Here is a 20469-nt window from a genome sequence, read left to right as displayed (position 1 = left end):
GGCATCCTGCTATGCCAAGTCTTTTTTCCCGCTGTCTGACTTTCTCACGTTTATTTAAGAAATTACTTTCAGCTTCTGTGTGTTTCCTTGACTTCTTTTAGCCTTTATGTTCATTTATGTGAGTATCTATGTGTACTGACCTGGTAAGGTATTGTGCACTTAAAAGGGTACAGGTGTATGCTTAATAAGATATGTGATATATGAGAGCTTCTTAAGTAGTGATTATCTCTTCTATGTTAATTATTATCTCCTACTTGTCCTAATAACTATTCCTTCCAATATATGTTGTCTTAATGATTATTCCTTACACACTCTGCATTATTCCTAAACTTAGACTATTGTTTAAATCCTCTTCAGGCTACTGCATTTACTCTCTAATTAAACAAGCGCCTTCACTCCTGGCTCACTGCTGCTTGCAGCTTCCCAGCCTAACTGGTGGACCTCGTCGCTCTGTGCACTTTGTAGCTTCTCGGCGCCCTTCTCAGTGCTCTCCTTCACTGATACCATTTCCAGCATCATCTTAAAAGTTAACTCCGATTCAGCTAATAATTTTCTCTGTATAGCTGCATTGTTTGCACTGCTTTATTCAACAGTAACCCAAATTCACAATGCTCCCCGATTTGTCTGAGCTTTGTTACAAAGGCTGGAGTGGTCTCTCCTGAGACTCTCCCTGTGGAGTTAAATTTGTATCTTTGTAATATTACTGAGGACTTAGGGAGGTAATGTTCTTTTGCTAGTTCAATTAGCTCTGCAAATGTTTTTGTGCTGGGAGCATTCGGATCAAGTTATACATTTGGGTCTCATGTGGTCGGCAATGTTACTTTCCTCTCCTTTTTCTTTGTTCCATTAGCATGGAAAAATATTTGAAACGCTCCACATACTGTTGCTAGTCTTCTGTAAGGCATTGAAAGCTTCTAATTTTCTGAAGAAAGGCATGTCTACTTTTTTCTCTTCTGCAGGCTAGACTTGATTGGACTTGTTCGGCAATTCTTGCAAACAAACTTCACATTTTTTGTTGCAATCTGAGTTGCTGTGGTTTTTCCTCATCGCAAATATAGTAAATGCAATAATTAGTGACGACCAGTTAACCAACAAGTAACAACAAGTTTATTACTGTTTACAATTATTCAGAATTCTATAATCAATGTGTTCATTCTCGGCTCCAGGATCAACCTGGCTGCAAAAGCCTGAGATCCCCGGCTCGTTCCCCATTGCTCAATGGGGTCACATGACCTTCCCAGTGCAAACCCCTTAAAGAAGCCAGCTACTACATATGCAAGAATGCTTTAGCGTTCAAAAATAACATTAGTGGTTTCATTATCTTAAATAATTTAACTCTCAGTGCACCCACAATTTATAGATTGTTTGCACACTTTGTTTTGATTCCTTGTAAAGTTTCCCTATGCAAAGTTTACTGTTGAATGATACAGAACAGCAATATTCAAATCCAACTGTTGTTCTGAGTTAGCTTATCTGCTGTTACAGCTGGCTTCATTACACCTCCAGAGTGGGAAAATCAGTCTAATCTGTCTGATAATTGTTTGTAATTTCTGCTAGGGTGTTCTGTGGTTATATGCATTGGCTGTGAAGATATTACCTCAAACATTCCTGCCAAACTTGTGAGGAATAAGCATTTGATGGAGATACTGGAGGGTTGCTACCACTTTTGCAACCGTCTTCCAACAAGAATCACTGATTTTGCAGGGAAATTTGATAACGCAGAAAATCAAGGGAAATTAGAAAGGACAAAAGTACATCAGTTCAAAAAATATTATTTTAATTTTCTGTATTAATAGAAATAATTTTTGTATTAACTTTGTCATTGTCCCCTGTCTGTTTTGGTCCTTGTTAGTTTTGTTTGATATTTTATCTGAAAGTTGAATGTGAGCTTAAGCTTGACAGTGGAACATAGTTGCAGTTCTTGAAGAGTGACATGGTGGCACAGTGGTTAGCACTGCTGCTTTACAGCGCCAAGGATCCAGGTTCAATTCTGGCATTGGATAATTATGTGGAGTTTGCACATTCTCCCCATGTCTGTGTGGGTTTCCTCCAGATGCTCCGGTTTTCTGTGGGAGAAAACCAGATGTGCAGGTTACGTTGATTGGCCATGCTAAATTGCCCCTTAGTGTCCCAAGATTATGGGGGTTAGCGGGGTAAATACGTGATGGTATGTGGTAAGCCTGGGTAATTATCGGTGCAGACGAGATAGGCCTATTGGCCTCATTCTAGGCTGTGAGATCTGTGTTCTATGTGATCCTCTTTATCCCAAGCTTCACTTATGTATTTATGAGCTGGAAGTTGTGACTCCAGTCTGACCATTTTCCCCTTAATATTCAATGGCATTACCACAATTGAATCCCCCACTATCAAGACCCTGGGGGTTACCAATGACCAGTTGAACTGGACTAGCCATATAAATACTGTGGCTACAAGAGCACGTCAGAGGCTAGGAATCTTGTGACAGGTAACTCCTCTCTTGACTCACCAAAGTCTATCCACCATCTACAAGGCAGAAGTTAAGATTGTGATGGAATACTCTCCACTTACCTGGATGAGTGCAGCTCCAGCAACGCTCAAGAAGCTCAACACCATCCAGGACAAAGCAGCCCACATGATTGACACCCCACCCGCAAACATTCTGTAGGGGACTGTAGGGGGTGAGGACCTTAAAACGATCAATATTACTAAAGAGGTAGTGCTGGGTAGGCTAATGGGACTAAAGGTAGACCAGTCCCCTGGTCCGGATGAAATGCATCCCAGGGTACTAAAAGAAACGGCAGAAGTAATAGCAAATGTGTTGGTTGTAATTTATCAAAATTCACTGGACTCTGGGGAGGTGCTAGCTGATTGGAAAACAGCTAATGTCACGCCATTGTTTTAAAAAAGGAGGTAGACAAAAGGCAGGTAACTACAGGCCAGTTAGCTTAACATGCGTAGTTGGGAAAATGCTGGAATCTATCATTAAGGAAGAAATAGTGGGACACCTGGAAAAGAATGGTTCAATCAAGCAGACACAGCATGGATTCATGAAGGGAAAGTCATGTTTGACTAATTTACTGGAATTGTTTGAGGATATAACGAGTGCGGTTGACAGAGGGGAACTGGTGGATGTAGTGTATTTAGATTTCCAGAAGGCATTCGATAAGGTGCCTCACAAAAGGTTGCCGCATAAGATAAAGGTACACGGAGTTGGGGGTAAAGTGTTAGCGTGGATTGAGGATTGGCTATCTAACAGAAAGCAGAGAATAGGTATAAATGGGTGCTTTTCCAGTTGGCAATCAGTGACTAGTGGCGTGCCGCAAGGATCAGTGCTGGGGTTTCAACTATTTACCATATACATAGACGATCTGGAGGAGGGGACTGAGTGTAGGGTAACAAAGTTTGCGGATGACACAAAGATGAGTGGGAAAGCAAATTGCGTGGAGGACACAGAGTCTGCAGAGAGATTTGGATAGGCTAAGTGAGTGGGCAAGGATCTGGCAGATGGAATATAACGTTGGTAAGTGTGAGGTTATCCACTTTGGAAGGCATAATAGTAAAATGGACTATTATTTAAACGGTGAAAAATTACAACATGCTACTGTGCAGAGGGACCTGGGGGTCCTTGTGCATGAATCACAAAAACTCAGTTTGCAGGTGCAGCAGGTAATCAAGAAGGCGAATGGAATGTTGGCCTTTATCGCGAGGGGGATGGAGTATAAAAGCAGGGAGGTCATGCTGCAACTGTACAGGGTACTGGTGAGGCCGCACCTAGAGTACTGTGTACAATTTTGGTCCCCTTATTTAAGAAAGGATATATTAGCTTTGGAGGGGGTACAGAGAAGGTTCACCAGGTTGATTCCGGAGATGAGGGGGTTGGCTTATGAGGAGAGATTGAGTAGACTGGGCCTGTACTCTTTGGAGTTTAGAAGGTTGAGGGGAGACCTTATAGAGACATATAAGATAATGAAGGGGCTCGACAGGGTAAAAGCAGCGAGGTTATTTCCACTTGCAATGGAAACAAGAACTAGGGGGCATAGCCTCAAAATACGGGGGAGTCAATTTAGAACAGAGTTGCGGAGGAACTTCTTCTCCCAGAAGGTAGTGAATCTTTGGAATTCTCTGCCCAATGAAGCGGTAGAGGCTACCTCGCTAAATGTGTTTAAGTCACAGATAGATAGATTTTTAACCATTAAGGGAATTAAGGGTTATGGGGAGCAGGCGGGTAAATGGAACTGAACCCACTATCAGATCAGCCATGATCTTATTGAATGGCGGAGCAGGCTTCAGGGGCCAGATGGCCTACTCCTGCTCCTATTTCTTATGTTCTTATTCACTTCCCCCACCAACAACGCACAGTTGCAGCAGTGTGTACAATCTGTAAGATGCACTGTAGGAACTCGCCAAGGCCCCTGAGACAGCACCTTCCAAATAGTGACTGCTACCACTTAGAAGGACAGGGGCAGCAGCCACATGGGAATACCAGCACCTGCAAGTTCCCCTCCAAATGACGCACCATTCTGACTTGGAAATATGTCGCCATTCCTTCACAGTCCCTGGGTCAAAACCTGAAATGCTTTCCCTAACAGCACCTATGCCACATGGACTGCAGCGGTTCAAGAAGACAGCTCACCACAACCTCCTCAAGAGCTGCTAAGAATTGGCAATAAATGCTGACCTAGCCAGCAAAGTCTACATGTCATGAATGTTGAGAGTTCAAAAGTATTGAGCATGGGAAAAGATCTGCAACTGCTGGTGTGTGCACATGCATACAGTTACTCTGTGTACCGTAATTTCCGAATGTCAATGTGCTCCTATAATGATGGTTCTGCTGAACCACTCTTTAAAATGGCCAGAACCTGTAGTTCATCTATCTGAGATGAATACCCACATGTTGTGGTCATTTTAGCATTTTTTTAGAGCTAATATTGCCAGGCATTAAGCCTGCTTGGGAGCATACCTACCTTTAGAAAGACACCGGCAGCAATGTTGATGAATTTGAGTGATCATCTTGGGAATTTCTTTGTGCATCAACTTAATTATAAATTTTCACTGCAATTTGCAACAAAAAAATCACCAGTTAAGTTCTGTGTTGGAAAAATGTTGCAAACTTGATAAAATCAAAGAAATTCAGTAGAGACAAATTTTACTCAAGTTTATTTTCCAGCAAGGTAGTGCAGTTAGTCATTTTTGCACATGTGCAGAAAACTTTAATCCAGAGAGCCCTTATAAACTAACCTCATCGGGAGAACCTCACTGGTGCTGCAGACATCTACAAAGAAGATTAAAATAAAGCATTTCTCCTAAACATGTCAGTACAAAGAGCTGGTCCATTCTCTTGGAAAATTAGCACTCTGAGAGGCAGACGCAGCTCCGTTTACTCAGAGTGATGCAAGCCTGGGAATGCAGTTTCTACTTTCCAGAGAAGTGAATGTGTGGTAGCGTGGCCCCTTTAAGGGGGCATTCCCTGAGGGCTATGGGTTCGGGTTGGATCCTGTGGAGTACTGAGGTGGGAAACTGAGCCAATCGGCAGCTAGAGTGTATTTCCTGGGTTGGGGAGGTCCCTCAGTTGGAACCTGGGCGAAGAGTTGTATAGTTGCGGAGTTGATTCAGTCTGACCTTTTGTTGTAAATACTGATTTATCATTGACAATAAACCCCTTACTTTGAGCTACATTAAGTCGCCTTCAATTTATTACACTGGCGAGGAGGAAAATCTTTCGAAGCCATCAGAGATCGTAGTGCGCAGCAAGAGGGAGAGGAGACTTGAGTGATGAGAATACAAAGAAGTATGGAACATGCCTTTGATTGGGAAAATATTGTCTACGTATACCGGGGTGGCATTGCGGACGTTAGGGACAGTAAAGGTCTCCATGTTCTACCAGAATCAAACGGCACAGTTACCTGTAACTGTCTTAGTAATTAACGGTCATAGACCTTCTCTAATGGGCCATGATTGGCTCAAGCAGATCAAATTAAACTGGTTGAAATTATTATCCTGCGGGGAGGTTTTCGGGAGCTGCTGTGTGAATATTCCAAGGTCTTCCAGAATTATCTAGGATGTACATAGGGAGCTAAAGCCAAAATTTATCTGAATCCCAACACACAAATTATTTTGGGCCAGCCCAGTGCCTTACACCCTTCATCAGAAGTTTGAAGTTGAGCTTAAAAGACTGGATGATTTAGATGTTATAAAGCCTGTACAATTCTCCGAATTGGCTGAACCCATAATCCCTATCCTCAAATTGGATCATGCAGTAAGGGGGCGATCTTACCACCTTGTCCTGCCGGTCGATGGGCAGGGTTAGCCGGTAAGATCATGGGAAGGGCAAAAAATCAGGCTCGCATCTGATTTGTCACCTCTCGCAATCCTAATGGGCCTGGATTTCCAACGAGATCAGAGGGTGTGAGGCTAATATCAATACTTAAATACATTTAAATGTGGATTTAATATTATTAATGAGCCTGGGTTGCTGTTGTCTGGGTTCACACCATAGCGGCAACATCAGTGAAGGTCCTGACTGGGGGGATCACGTAAGGTCCCTCTTGATGGGGACCAGTCGTGATGGCCTCATGGGTAGGCCTTTCCCCAGGAGGTCAGGGGCAGGGGAGCACAGTGCCCCTCGGGCATTGCCAACCTGGCAGTGCCAGCCTGGCACACTTGTAGTGCCCACTGGGCAATACGAAGGGGGTGGGGCCTAAGGAGAGAGGCTGGATCTGGATGGGGCAGGGCTTAAGGGGAGGGGGAAAGTGCATGCTCTGCAACCGACGATTGGCCAGGGCATGGATCTGGGTGGGCGATATTCAGTGGGAGTAAGAGGACCAATGGGCCGTGGAGGCCAGCAATTGGAGTGGGGGGGAAGGTGGGTGTTATCCAGGGGTTGGAGGTGACCGACATGTGCAATTGCACACTCTACTCTGAGCAGCCACCTTTTCGGCAAGCTAAGGCCTCGCTCCCTCCCCCTATTGGCAAAGAGATTGTGCAGAAAGTGGCATAAGATTGGACTTGTGGCCTCACCGAAAAAGCAGATCTGAAACCCACCCCTTTTCATGCTCGTTTGAGACTTAGACTTTTTTGGTAAGGTCACCCTGAATTTGCAGGGATTACAAATGGACAGATACCCCATTCCTTGAATTGAGGACCTCTATGCCAAACTAGCCTATCATTTAAAATGCACCAAATTAGACCTCAGACGTGCTTATCAACAGCTGGAGTTGGATGAGGATTCACAAAGGCTGGTTACCATCAGCATCCATAAGGGCTTATACCTGTATACACATTTACCTTTTGGCATCCCATCAGCTTGTGCTATTTTCCAATGTACGATGGCAAGCCTTTTACAAGACATCTCTTGGTTTATCTTGACGATGTATTAATTACAGGAGCCTCACCTGAAGAACACCGATCCAATTTGGAAGAAGTATTGAGAAGATTTAAAGAAATAGATGTTAGGTTGAAACAGGAGAAATGTACATTCCAAGCAGAGGGTTACACATCATTTGGAAGAGAAAGTTAAAACCATCAAGAAGGTTCCACAGCCTAAAAACGTGTCAGAGTTGAAGTCATTTCTGGGCATGGTGAATTATGGTAGATTTTTACAGAATGTATCTACTACTTTAACCGCAGTTCACCAGCTATTAGAGAAACATTAACTTTGGAGGTGGGGAGAAGAACAAAAAGAAGCCTTGTAAAGATTAAGCAGGCTCTGCAGTCGTCGGCCTAGTTGGTGCACTTTGATCCAACCAAACCTTTGGTAGTAATTTGCGTATGGAGTGGGAGCAGTTTTGTTTCACCGGATGCCTGATGAAGTGGAAAGACCAATGGTCTTTGCTTCTGGAACGTTGTCAGATGAGGACAAAGAGTATTCCCAGATAGATAAAGAAAACTTGGCAGTCATCGATGCAGTCAAAAACTTTCATCAGTATATTTATGGATGGCATTTCACAATTTCCGATCACAAGTCATTGTTAGATCTATTCAGAGAAGATAAGTCAGTGCCAATTGCCTCTGCAAGGGTGCAGAGATGGGCTCTATTGTTAGCAGCATGCAGTTATATGTTTCAGCATTGCCTTGGGACACAAATACCAAATGCAGACACGCTCAGCTGGTTGCCCTTGCCACGGACATCACCACCGGTGCCTTAAGCAATAGTGCTGGCACTGCACCTGATCAAGACGTATAAAAATGTGGACAGAAAGATTGTCAGAAATTAAAAAGTGGTAATGCAAGGGTGGCAATATGAGAAGTCAGAATTGGTTAAACCCTACCAACAGTGAAGAATGGAAATCCTCCCAACAAAGAAGGACTGAGATAACCTTTGAAGATGGGTGTTGTTGTGGGGGACTAGAGTTATAATCCCACCACAGGGGAGGCAACTTTAGTTGCAAGAATTGCACAACTTCCAGACAAAGCATACAGTACATAGAGAAGGAAGGGTGAGAGTGCAGAATGTAGTGTTACAGTCATAGTGGAGGTAGGTCGGTAGAGAAAAATCAACTGAATACGAGATACGTCCATTCAAACGTCTGATGGCAGCAGGGAAGAAACTGTTCTTCAGTTGGTTGGTACGTCTCCTCAGACTTTTGTATCTTTTTCCTGACAGAAGAAGGTGGAAGAGAGTATGTCTGGGGTGTGTGGCGTCCTTGATTATGCTGGCTGCTTTCCTTAGGCAGCGGGAAGTGTAGACAGAGTCAACGGATGGAAAGCTGGTTTGTGTGATGGACTGGGCTTCATTTACGACTCTTTGTAGTTTTTTGTGGTCTTGGACAGAGCAGGAGCTATATCAAGCTGTGATTGAACCAGAAAGAATGCTTTCTATGGTGCATCTGTAAACGTTGGTGAGAGTTGTAGTGGATGTGCCAAATTTCCTTAGCCTCCTGAGAAAGTTGGTGAGGAGGGTGGAGGCTAGGCAAGCTTCTCAGAAAGAAAATCACAATTCAAAGAAAACTGACAAATGTTGCATGTGAGGGCGGGGGGGGGGGGGGGGGGTGGAGAGAGAGTTTGGTAGTGTGATCCCTTTGAGTGTGTGTTCTCTGAGGGCTATGTGTTTGGGACATCAAGGCGGGAATTTGAACCAATCTGGAGTGAGGGCGCGTATCATGGATCGAGGTGGTCCCGCAATTGGGAGGAGAGTTGTATAGTCGCACAATTGATTCAGTCTAACCAATTGTTGTTGATATTTATTTATCATTGACAATGAATCCCTTGTTACTTCAAGCCACATCGCGTTGCCCTCGATTTGTTACAGAATGCAATTTTAACTTCAGACTGTTTAAAATGTTCACAGTAAAACATTCAAATAAAGCACATTAACATTAAATGTCGTATAACAATCCACCAGCTTCCACAAATTAATTTCAGAGACATTTCCTGCCTTGGGGCTTACTAAAGCTGAGGGTGTATTCACTTCTGTATCTTTTAGTAAAATTAGGCTTTCCGCGATATACAATACACACAAGACTTTCTGAACAAGTTTTTTTAAAAAAGCCAAAGAATTATAGTTTAAAATTGCGTTCTTTACTTGATGGCTTCAAGTACACAAATGGAAATGTTTGAAATTTGTGACTTATGACATTGCCAGCTGGACAATATGATCCCTGGAGTAGTTCAAACAAATGTTTGAAACAGAAAATACTCAACAATAAACACCTGTTAACAACATTAACATAAGACATAGGAGCAGAATTGGGCCACTCAGCCCATCGAGTCTGCTCTGCCAGTGATTTCTGATTTCTAATATCATGGCTGATATTTTTCTCATCCCCATTCTCTTGCCTTTTCCCCATAACGCCTGATCCCCTTATTAATCAAGAACCTATCTCTGTCTTAAAGACACCCAATGACCTGGCCTCCACAGCCTTCTGCAGCAAAGAGTTCCTCAGATTCACCACTCTCTGGCTGAAGAAATTCCTCCTCATCTTTGTTTTAAAGGATCGTTCCTTTAGCCTGGGCCCTCTGCTTCTAGTTTTTCCTATTTGTGGAAACATCCTCTCCACATCCACTCTAGCCAGGCTTTGCAGTATCCTGTAAGTTTCAATAAGATTCCCCCCCTTATCCTTCTAAACTCGCAACGAGTACAGACCCTGAGTCCTCAACTGCTCCTCATACAACAAATTCTTCACTCCAGGAATCAATCTTGTGAACCTCCTCTGGACCCTTTCCAAGGCCAACACATCCTTCCTTAGATATGGGGCCCAAAATTGCTCTCAATCCTCCAAAATGGGTCTGATCAGAGCCTTATACTGCCTCAGAAGTACATCCTTGCTCTTGTATTCTAGCCCTCTCGACATGAATGCTGACATTGCATTTGCCTTCCTAACTGCCGCCTGAACTTGCACATTTAACCTTAAGAGAATCTTGAACAATGACTCCCAAGTCCCTTTGTGCTTTTGATTTCCTAAGCATTTCCCCATTTAGAAAATAGTCTATGCCTCCATTTCTCCTTCCAAAGTGCATAACCTCACACTTTTCCACATTGTATTCCATCTGCCACTTCTTTGCCCACTCTCCTAGCCTGTTCAAGTCTTTCTGCAGCCCCCCTGCTTCCTCTATCCTTCCACATATCTTTGTATCATCTGCAAACTTAGCAACAGTGCCTTCAGTTTCTTCTTCCAAATCGTTGATGTATATTGTGAAAAATTCTGGTCCCAGCACCGACTCCTGAGGCACAGCAATAGTCACCGGCTGCCATACTCACTCTCTACCTTCTGCCAGTCAGCCAATCCTCTATCCATGCCAGGACCTTACTCTTAACACCATGGGCTCTTAACTTATCTAACAGTCTCCTATACGGCACCTTGTCAAAGGCCTTCTGGAAATCTAAATAAATCATGTCCACTGGTTCTCCTTTATCTGACTTCCTCGTTACCTCCTCAAAGAACTCTAAAACAGATTTGTCAGACATGACCTCCCCTTGACAAAGCCGTGCTGACTCAGTCCTATTTTATTATGAACTTCCAAGTACTCCGTGATCTCATCTTTAATAATGAACTCTAAAATCTTGCCAATGACCGAAGTCAGGCTAACTGGCCTATAACTTCCCGTCTGCTGCCTCCCTCCCTTCTTAAACAGTGGTGTTACATTAGCTACTTTCCAAACCTCTGGGACCCTCCCTGCCTTCAGTGATTCCTGAAAGATTATCACCAATGCCTCCACAATTTCCCCAGCTATCTCTTTTAGAACCCTGGGGTGTAGTCCATCCGGTCCGGGTGATTTATCCAGCTTCAGACCTTTCAGTTTCCCCAGATCCTTCTCCTTAGTGATGGCCACCACACTCACCTGTGCCTCCTGATTCTCCAGGAGCTCTGGCATCCCACTGGTGTATTCCACCGTGAAGACTGATGCAAAGTAACTATTCAGTTCCTCTGCCATTTCTTTGTTTCCTATTATTCCTTCTCCAGCCTCATTTTCCAGTGGTCCAATATCTATTTTTGCCCCTCTCTTACCTTTTATATATTGAAAAAAACTCTTCCTATCTTCTTTTATATTACTAGCTAGCTTACACTCATATTTCATCTTCTGCCCCCTTTTTTCTTTAGTTGTCCTCTGCTCGCTTTTAAAGACTTCCCAATCCTCTGGCTTCCCACTAATCCTCACCAAAGCAAAGCTGTCAGGGCAGGGATGCGAAGTGGGAGAAGCCTGTATACTGTGGGCTTATAATAAAGGATATTAAAATAAAAACAAAGTATGTGTGTTTTTCTACTTTTTCCTTTTTCCTTTTCTGCCACCTTTTCTGAACTTTGTGTTAGTGGTGTAACAATGATTATAAATACTAAGTTTTTTGCACATCGTTTCTCAATGTATGTTTGACAAATTGGGGAAGAAATTGCCTCTGAATCACTCGGATAGTTTCAGTGCGGTTCAAGACGAGAAAAAAGGAGGGAGAATAGTATTCTCTGGCGTGAGATGGGGGTGTGAATTTATTTCATGGAAACACTCTGTGCTCTTTCATCCGATAGTTTTAAGTACAGTATTTAAAACTCAAGTGCATTATGGACCCACAACTCCTGTAGAAAACCAATGGTTTGTCCAAAGCTTGTGTTGTTATATAGAAAATAGGGAACTGAAGTATTAATCTTTCCAGCTTCAGATTTTACAGATATTTTTGAATCAAGCTTTTTTGCATAAAAATGTTTACTGTCTAGCAATATTGATCAATATCTATTCCAGGTGCATGCTTGAAACATGAGCTGAATGTACATTTTATTTGAATTAGAGGATATCAGTATTTAATCATCTTTATTTAGCACATTGTTAATTATATAGGTTTTAGATACAATGATGAAATTGTTGCAAAAAAAATTTCTATTACAAGTAAATTTAGAAATGAGTACAAAATACAGTAATTATTACAAGTTGTGAAAAGTACAAAGTATTCAGAAGCATAGGTCTCTGTTTCATCATGCCTTTCATAATTTCATGACATTAGCAATAGATGCTGTTTTAACTAAGCTGTCTACAACAAATATCACTACTGTAATAATTGTTTTAGATCATGTGGTATTTTATACATTAACCGGATTTCCTCCAAAAAACACCCTAGGCAAAAATGAATTTCATGAGTCAGCTGAACTATAGGTACACAAATAGTAGTTTGAATAGAATTTGAATTTAAACTATCCAATTTTGTAGTTTGTTTACTTTTATTCATTTACAGTTACCTAGTCAACTCTACTTCTGGGTGTAATTCCAACATTGAACCAGTGCAATGTTGGAACATGCAGACTCTTTCCAGTATTACTTGGTCTAATTTCCAGGAACAAAGCATTGTTAGAACACAGATTACAAATATGTGCCAAAATTTAGAATAATTAACACAGATTTATTGGGTATTGCAGCTTGATTACTGCCCCTGTTTTAATTACTACCTTTTAAACATTTCATTCTTGACATGATCACAATGATAGCTAGTATTCTGCCATTGTAGGACACGTACTCAATTGTTTTTTCAAAAATATTTTTCATTAAACGTAGTAGATACTATTGCTTCACTATACACGGTGATTGAAACAAATTAAAGACATTTCATTTTCATTTTTGTCCTCTCTTTCTGCCGCTATGGACTATTCCCTTTCCAAGAAAGCGAAAAAGTTCTCCTAACTAGTTGAATATCGTTTTTTAAGAGAGGTGAGGATGTACTTACTGAAAATACACTAGTAGCTTTTGCTTCTCCTTTCAAACCTCCACAGTGTGTGTTTTAAATCAGCAATTTACTTTAATGTCAATGTTCTTGTTTATTTACAGCAAGACAGTTTGAGAGGTTTTGTAGTTAACATGTTACATATAAAGAATATTTATGTCCAGTGAGCACGATAGTGCATAGCTGCCGTCCATCAAAGCACTGGTAGAATTTGGGAGGATTGTGCAGTCTTAATTGCACTTTGTACAATTTATAAGTGAACAAAGTATATATTTTAATATATCACAAACCATAGAGTTTGTATGCTTTTCATTACCACTGATAAATTACTTTAAAATATTTTTTAAAATACTGAGCCGCTTTCATCCCTCCTCTCTAAATGTGCTCACTCAATCTGGTATACACTTCTATGGACAATTGTTGCCCTCTTTGTGCAAAGCAAAGCCATCCATGCACACTATCTAATTCTTGTTCCTCATGAATAGTAAAATCTCCACACATGTCTGGCTGAAATCAGCAAACTCAGTAAAGACCCAAATCAAAATTGGGATCTTTGTGGTCTGCATGAGTGATACATTTATTGACTGAGCTATTACTCAACTAATTAAAAAAACACCAAAATAGATTCCATGGTTTAAATAAAAGTATTATAAGTTTGGTATATATTGCCATTTACATAGTGCACGTCTGTACATTTATCAACACTGGACATAAATATGAAAGCTCTTAAAGAGAGGAATTACCTGTTTCAGGCCAGTTGGCTTTAGCATACTGAACAGCCACATGCACGCTATAAAACAACAAAGTGTCCATCTCCTTACAGTTTTCTCCAAAGTACCCTCCCCTATTCAATGAGTCAATCACTGAAGGATTACAGTTGGCCAGGAGGACTCTGATGCCAATCTCATTGTAATCCTTCAGAACTGTCTTCAATGTATTAATACCAACAGTATCTAAGAATTGTACTGCGGAACAGTCTAGAATAATGGTGTGAAAATTGTATACTTTAGGAATCAATTTTTTGCTGACAACAGGCTGTTCTTGATTGACGTTGCCATTGAATGTTTTTTCTTCTTTCTTTTTTGTTTGCTTGCTTTCTTCCTTTTTCTGCTTTGCAACCTCCAAAGCAGGATTCAGATCAACTTTTCTCATCAGGGCACTCAGAAAGAAATCCTTATTAGCATAGTATAGAGCGGCTTCAAAACGGAAGATCTTAATTTGGGGAATAGGTGTAAGGTTATTGTATTCTGCTTGATCTTCATATAGATTGGAACCTTGAATTTGACCCAGCAAAGCTGTTCTAGGTACTTGAGTGCGAATGATGACGCACAGAAGTGAAAATGTTACCCCTGTAAAAAGCCCTAGCTCAGTACTTATTAATGTTACAGATAGCATTGTGACCCACCAAACCAGAGTGTCAATTTTGCTCATCCTCCATTGCTTTGGCAGATCTCGAAATTTCATGAGAGCTCCTCTTAAACTGACTATAATGATGGATGCTAGAACACACTTCTGCAAAGAATAGAATACAGGAGCTAAGAAAAGAAGCAACATTAATACCAACACAGCACTGACAACACTAGAGAGCTGAGTCTGACAACCACTGGAATCTTTAACAAGTGTTTTAACCAGAGTTGCACTGGAGGCATATGAATGAAAAAATGATTGAACTACATTACAAAATCCAAGAGCATAGGTCTCTTGGTTGGCTTGTATTGTGTATCCATGTTTTTTTGCAAACAACTCAGACAATGAGATTGTGAAGGCAAAGCTGATGATTGCAAGTGTTACAGCATCCATGGCAACTCTGGGTAAGAGGTGCCAACTTGGAACTTTCGGGGGTAAGAATCCAGTTGGGATTGCTCCTGTAATGCTTGAACCATACATTTCATTTAGATTTACAAAGTGGGATATTATTGTAGCTATAACTACAATGGTCAGTTCCATTGGGAAAGGGAACTTAAGCTTGTGCTTATATCGTTCTCCTAATTCTTTGGAAACAATTAACAGAGGCATGCAAATGGCAGTTGTTATCAGATCACAGAAATTAGTTTTGTGAATGTTCTTAAAAATGTTTATCCAAGTTACAACAACACTGCCAGGTCCATGACTGCGTGGTAGTTTTATTCCAATGAGGTACTTGACTTGCATTGTTACAATGGTAATTGAGGCACCAGTTGCAAATCCATCCAGCAAGGGCTCAGATAGATACTTGGATACAAATCCGAGGTTGAAAACTGCCATCAGTACCTGGAACAAAAAAAAATCATATGATGAGAACAGTCATGAATCATAATGATGAAATTGGACACCTGATTCCCAAAATGAGAGATAATCATGTCTCTGGTCTTGCGTGCTTCGATACCACTGCTAGCGAGAACGGAGAATTTGGTGTTTAGCCAAATCTCCGTTCACAGCAACGGGACTGGATAATCCCAGCCTCAGGCAGGTAGGAGAATTCTGGCCCATATCTATAAAACTTCCCTTTTTTATAAAATATGACAGCAGGAGAGTCTAAGAGCGCCTCTGAACTTTAGATCATGGTTGGTGCATGGCACTCAGAGAAGAGGAAGTCTGTCTTTTAAAATGTTGTTTTCATTTAGCTTTCTAATAAGAATGATTCAGGAACAATTTTATTTTCTTATATTGTGATTTCAGCACTGTGGCTTTTGCAAGAACACTTAGAAAAATATGTAAAGGGCAATGTAGAATTATAGATGTGTTTATAAGCATACCAAACCATAGGGGCTTTTGGTAGCAAAATATTCATATTGCAGAGTTTTACAAGATTGTACAACAGCTATATATCTATTGATTGTATAGTGTACTGCAATAACAGTTTCCTCCATAAAAGTTCTTAAGTGGAAATGCACTCTTTCCTCTGTTGATAGGAAACTGCAAAATCATCCATTTGTATTCACTGAGTTAGACTACAAAGAAAGAGAGATTAAAAAAATAATTTCTGGAAATCTGAAGCAGAAATACAAAGTGCCATAAGTGCCTTGCACCTGAAATAAACATGAGGAGCACTGTAGATGAGGAAGAGATTAGCGAATAGACTTCTGTTGGATTAGAACAAAGCTAGAAGTTCAATGAAGAATAGAGTTAGTTAAGGGAGTGACAAACAGATTTGCAAGGAGGGATTTGAGTGAAGCATTACTATTCCTCTTGACCCACAGGCAGGGCTGAAGCTCCAAGCAGCACGCAACACATACAACCTTCTGGCTGCTTGATTGCCAAAGGCTCAGATAACCTCAGTTAAAGCTGGAAGCAAGATAAAATCTGAGGCATGCAGCCTCAATGTTTTTAAATGAGTGGCTCACCTTGGTTAAAACTGGAAGTGGGCAGGTTCAAGGTGGTTAGGTTTAAGAATGTTTTACATTTTATCACCCCACCTCATCCATTCCACCCAATTTGGTTCATCTGGTTTAAATTTGCCTGCATTTAAGTGTGACAGATGTAGTTTGATGAACCCAAGTGTGATTGGCAGGGCATATGAAATTAAAGTACTTAAAAGTTAGATTCTCGCTTCCAGACGAGGAAATAGCACCATAACCTTTTAGTGTGGACTAAGGCTGAAATATTTTATGTAAACTTATTGTTACTGTTTACTTTTTTATTCTCTACTTTTTGAGATAAAAATATAGAACTCTATTAAGTACTTTAATTTCATATGCCCTGCCAATCACACTTGGGTTCATCAAACTACATCTGTCACACTTAAATGCAGGCAAATTTAAACCAGGTGAACCAAATTGGGTGGAATGGGTGAGGTGGGGTCACTTGGGTCACTGTCTGTGTGGAGTTTGCACATTCTCCTCGTGTCTGCGTGGGTTTCCACCGGGTGTTCCGGTTTCCTCCCACAGTCCAAAGATGTGCGGGTTAGGTTGATTGGCCATGCTTAAATTGCCCCTTTGTGTCCTGAGATGTGTAGGTTAGAGGGATTAGTGGGTAAAAGATGTAGGGGTAGGGATAGGGCCTGGGTGGGATTGTGGTCGGTGCAGACTCGATGGGCCGAATGGCCTCTTTCTGTACTGTAGGGTTTCAATGATTCTAACATTTCAGCCTTATCGACTGCCTTTAATATTCTAGAATTGTGTACCCATGAGTCCTTCGGTTTTTCCAGAGCTTTTATACAGAGTATTTGAACCAAAATGTGCTAGTTCACAATTACTATTATTAAATTCCATCTGCCATGTTTTAGTCCATTCTCCTATTTTATCAGTATGGACTTGCATAATGTGCAAATGTGTTCTTTTTATAATAAATACTTAAATCATTAACATTGCCAAATTGCATTTGAAATTTTTTTGTAAAAGCGTAGCTGGAGTGGGGATCTTGAATCTCCCTGCTGGGAGAGTGGTACAGCTCCACTCTTTGCAACTCCACCAATTAGTCTAATTTCTAATAATCCCAGATCTCTTATATCCGGTTAGGATAATAACCCCCAAATTCTACAGCGCCAGTTTGGGATGTGTGGTGATATTCCCTCAGCATTGCAGGAATTATTTTGATGAAGAAATTATTTACAAATTATATTCACTCTTACTAAGCACACTTACAGAAATTAGAAACTGATTAAGAACATTCTTTGGAATAAGTTTAACTCCAGAGGTAATTAAATGAAATTCACAGATTTATTCTGGTGATCACAATATTTTTTAGAATTTTAACCACACCCCTCCCAACCCACAAGATTGATGGAAGAGTGGTGGTGTTAGAAGTCTTAAAAATGGGAAACCCAATCTCAACCTGAACTTGCCTATTTAAAGCTGCTTGCTTTTGGCCAGCAGCTTTGGGCAGGCGTGACTTCCCACCCCCAGGGTCTTGATTCCATAAAAGGCTCATTGGTGACCTCTAATCTGCCTGATTGGCACATAATACCAGCAGGCCTTCCCAAGAGCAGGCAACATAGGTCTCTTGCCAGCTCTCCATCTGGCAGCCATGACCCATGTTGCCTCCATAACATTTCCCTGTCAGGGACTATGTTTTGTATGTTTGGAGATCCTGAATATAGTTTTTCTCTTCAGGTGCTTATCCAATTCCCATTTGAGAGCCACAATTGAATCAACCTTCACCACACTCTCAGGAATTACATCCCTGTTCCCAACCACAAATTTGTGGGATAATATGTTTTTCTCATAATGCCATTAGTTCTTTTCCTATTCATTGTTATATCGGTGACTCTGGGTTCTGGACTTTTCCATCAATAACAAAAGTTTCTTTCTATGTCTACACATCTTATGATTTTGAAGACCTCTGTCAAAACTCCTCCCAGCCTTGTGTTCTTTAAGGAGAAATGTCCCAGTTTCTACCTGCTGTAGTAGTATTTCCCAAACCTAGCTTGATAGGCTGGTAGCATCATTGTCTTGGTCTTCTGGTTGGTTTGTGCCCAGTTCCAATCCCAATTTACTTTTCTGAATTACCAGCCCAGGTCTGAAGACTATTGCTTAGTTGAGAATTTCTAGGCTTTTGTTTCAGGAAAAAACAGACTCTGAATCTCTAAAATAACCCTCTCGGGAGAAAAATCAAATTCAAGGCCATCTCGTCTTGGAGATAAAAATAGTTCTGACCCAGATCAGAAGAAAGCTGCAGTCAGTCCTAACAGCAGTTCAACAAATGCACAATATTATGAGCATAGGTCATTTGCAGGTATTTTATTCCACAAGCAAGAAGGCAGCTGGAAAAACCTGTGACATTTCAACCTCAGACTCTCAAACTATTTGCAGCATATTTTGGTAATTCTACACTATTGAAAATCAATATTACCATTCTGCCAGTTGAGTCATTGAACTATCTCCCTAATTTTCTCAAATGAGGCTGCACGTGGACTGACTCCCTCAAAGATGTCCCAGCAGGCGATTGCCTCTATGCCAACTGGAAGTGTTTCTGACCGATGTCTTTCCCGAGATGTATACATGAAAATGCCTGCTGAGGCACTGCAACTGCTGCACAACATGACCTGCAGACTCGAGGTTTAACTTATGGCATTGTGAGGGCATCTCCTAAATGTACAGGAAAGATAAACTGCCGCCATAATACACCTATCTCACTTCTAATTTGTAGCTCTGAAATCCTGATTCATATGTATCTTGATCAAATGGTTATTCACATTGGAGGGCACTCATTAGATAATTATAGTGGTCATCAAAGGTCTAGCAGATCAAAAAGGGCTTTCAGCAAGTTGGATTTCAGAACAGAAACTCTTTTTGACCAACCATATTGAGTTTTCTTTTCAAGAAATAACAAAGATTACAATGGTAATGCAGTGGATGTAATTTGTCTGGATTTTCAAATGGCCTTCAATAAGATGTCTCATAGTAGTGTACGATCAGAGAATGTGGAGTCAGAGGACAAATAGTAGAATGGATTGCTAGCTGACTTCAAAATAATTATTTGGAGTGGGAGAAGACTGAAGTTGTGTTCCGCAAGGATCAGTGCCAGTACCACTGCCATTCACCATTTGCAATGTCCAAATTATTGATGTATTCAAAAATATAATTTCCAGGTTTGCAGATTACACCATAGCGGGTGGGGAAAGTCAATGCTGAGGAGGACTGCAACAAGCTACAGAAGAACATTGCAGAAAATGTTTCAAGTCAAATATGACTCTTCTTCAGAACTGAAATATTAACTATATTTCTTTCTCCACAGATGCTGCCAGACCTGCTGTGTATTGCCAGCATTTTCTGTTTTGACTTAAGCATTTGAGTGAGAAGGGAATAAAAGGTTCTGATTGTTGATTTTGATGAATAAAGATGGGAGCAGAGCATAAATACTGGTATAGGTTAGTTAGGCTGAATGGCACAAAAACAAGCCATATATCCTACGTAATCCTATGTATACTGATATTGAAAGAAAAAATAATCAACAACTTGTATATAGTTTTTAACACAAAACATCCATACAAGCATTGGTAAAATATAAAACTGAGCCACATTAGGAGATATTAGGTGAAATAATGAAAACCATGGTCAAAATGGTAGGTTTTAAAGAGCATCTTTAAGGAGGAAATTAAGGCAAGAAGTATAAGGAGACATTTCCAGAACTTAGAATCTAGACAATAATGGTAGAATTATTAAAATTTGTGTATACTTAAGAGGCCAGATAAGTTGAGTAGAAATTTCAGAGCTGGAGAAAATTACAGAAAATAGGGAGGGGTGAAAGATTTGAAAACAAGGATGAGAATTTTAAAATTAAATATAGCAATACTTGACCGTAATCCACAAATGAAATATTTTCCTTCAACTTCAAACTACTTTAGCGGTATGTGACAAAGCTACCCATTTTGAGTTGCCTTGTAAAGATCCATTAATTACATGAGTTTAGAAATCTGTCTCATTGTTTAGCAG

The 20469-nt window shown here is 40.8% G+C and overlaps 2 protein-coding genes across 6 annotated transcripts in view; one reads left to right on the top strand and one right to left on the bottom strand.

Moving 5' to 3' along the window:
• The window catches only part of idua (alpha-L-iduronidase), a 231361-nt gene that overhangs the window by 22492 nt on the left and 188400 nt on the right, over positions 1 to 20469 (top strand). The window lies entirely within an intron of this gene.
• slc26a1 (solute carrier family 26 member 1) overlaps positions 12207 to 20469 on the bottom strand; it is a 47621-nt gene continuing 39358 nt past the window's right edge. For all 3 annotated transcript variants that reach the window (XM_078211720.1, XM_078211731.1, XM_078211739.1), the window contains exon 3: positions 12207 to 15367. In XM_078211720.1, the coding sequence (XP_078067846.1) occupies positions 13844 to 15367 (1524 nt within the window). In that variant the 3' untranslated portion in view covers positions 12207 to 13843. The remainder of the gene's footprint in view (positions 15368 to 20469) is intronic.

This window comes from Mustelus asterias, chromosome 1 (assembly GCF_964213995.1).
Source record: "Mustelus asterias chromosome 1, sMusAst1.hap1.1, whole genome shotgun sequence".
Taxonomy (NCBI): domain Eukaryota; kingdom Metazoa; phylum Chordata; class Chondrichthyes; order Carcharhiniformes; family Triakidae; genus Mustelus; species Mustelus asterias.
The sequence above is the reverse complement of the archived record's forward strand: the minus strand, read 5'-3'. Positions and strand labels throughout refer to the sequence as shown.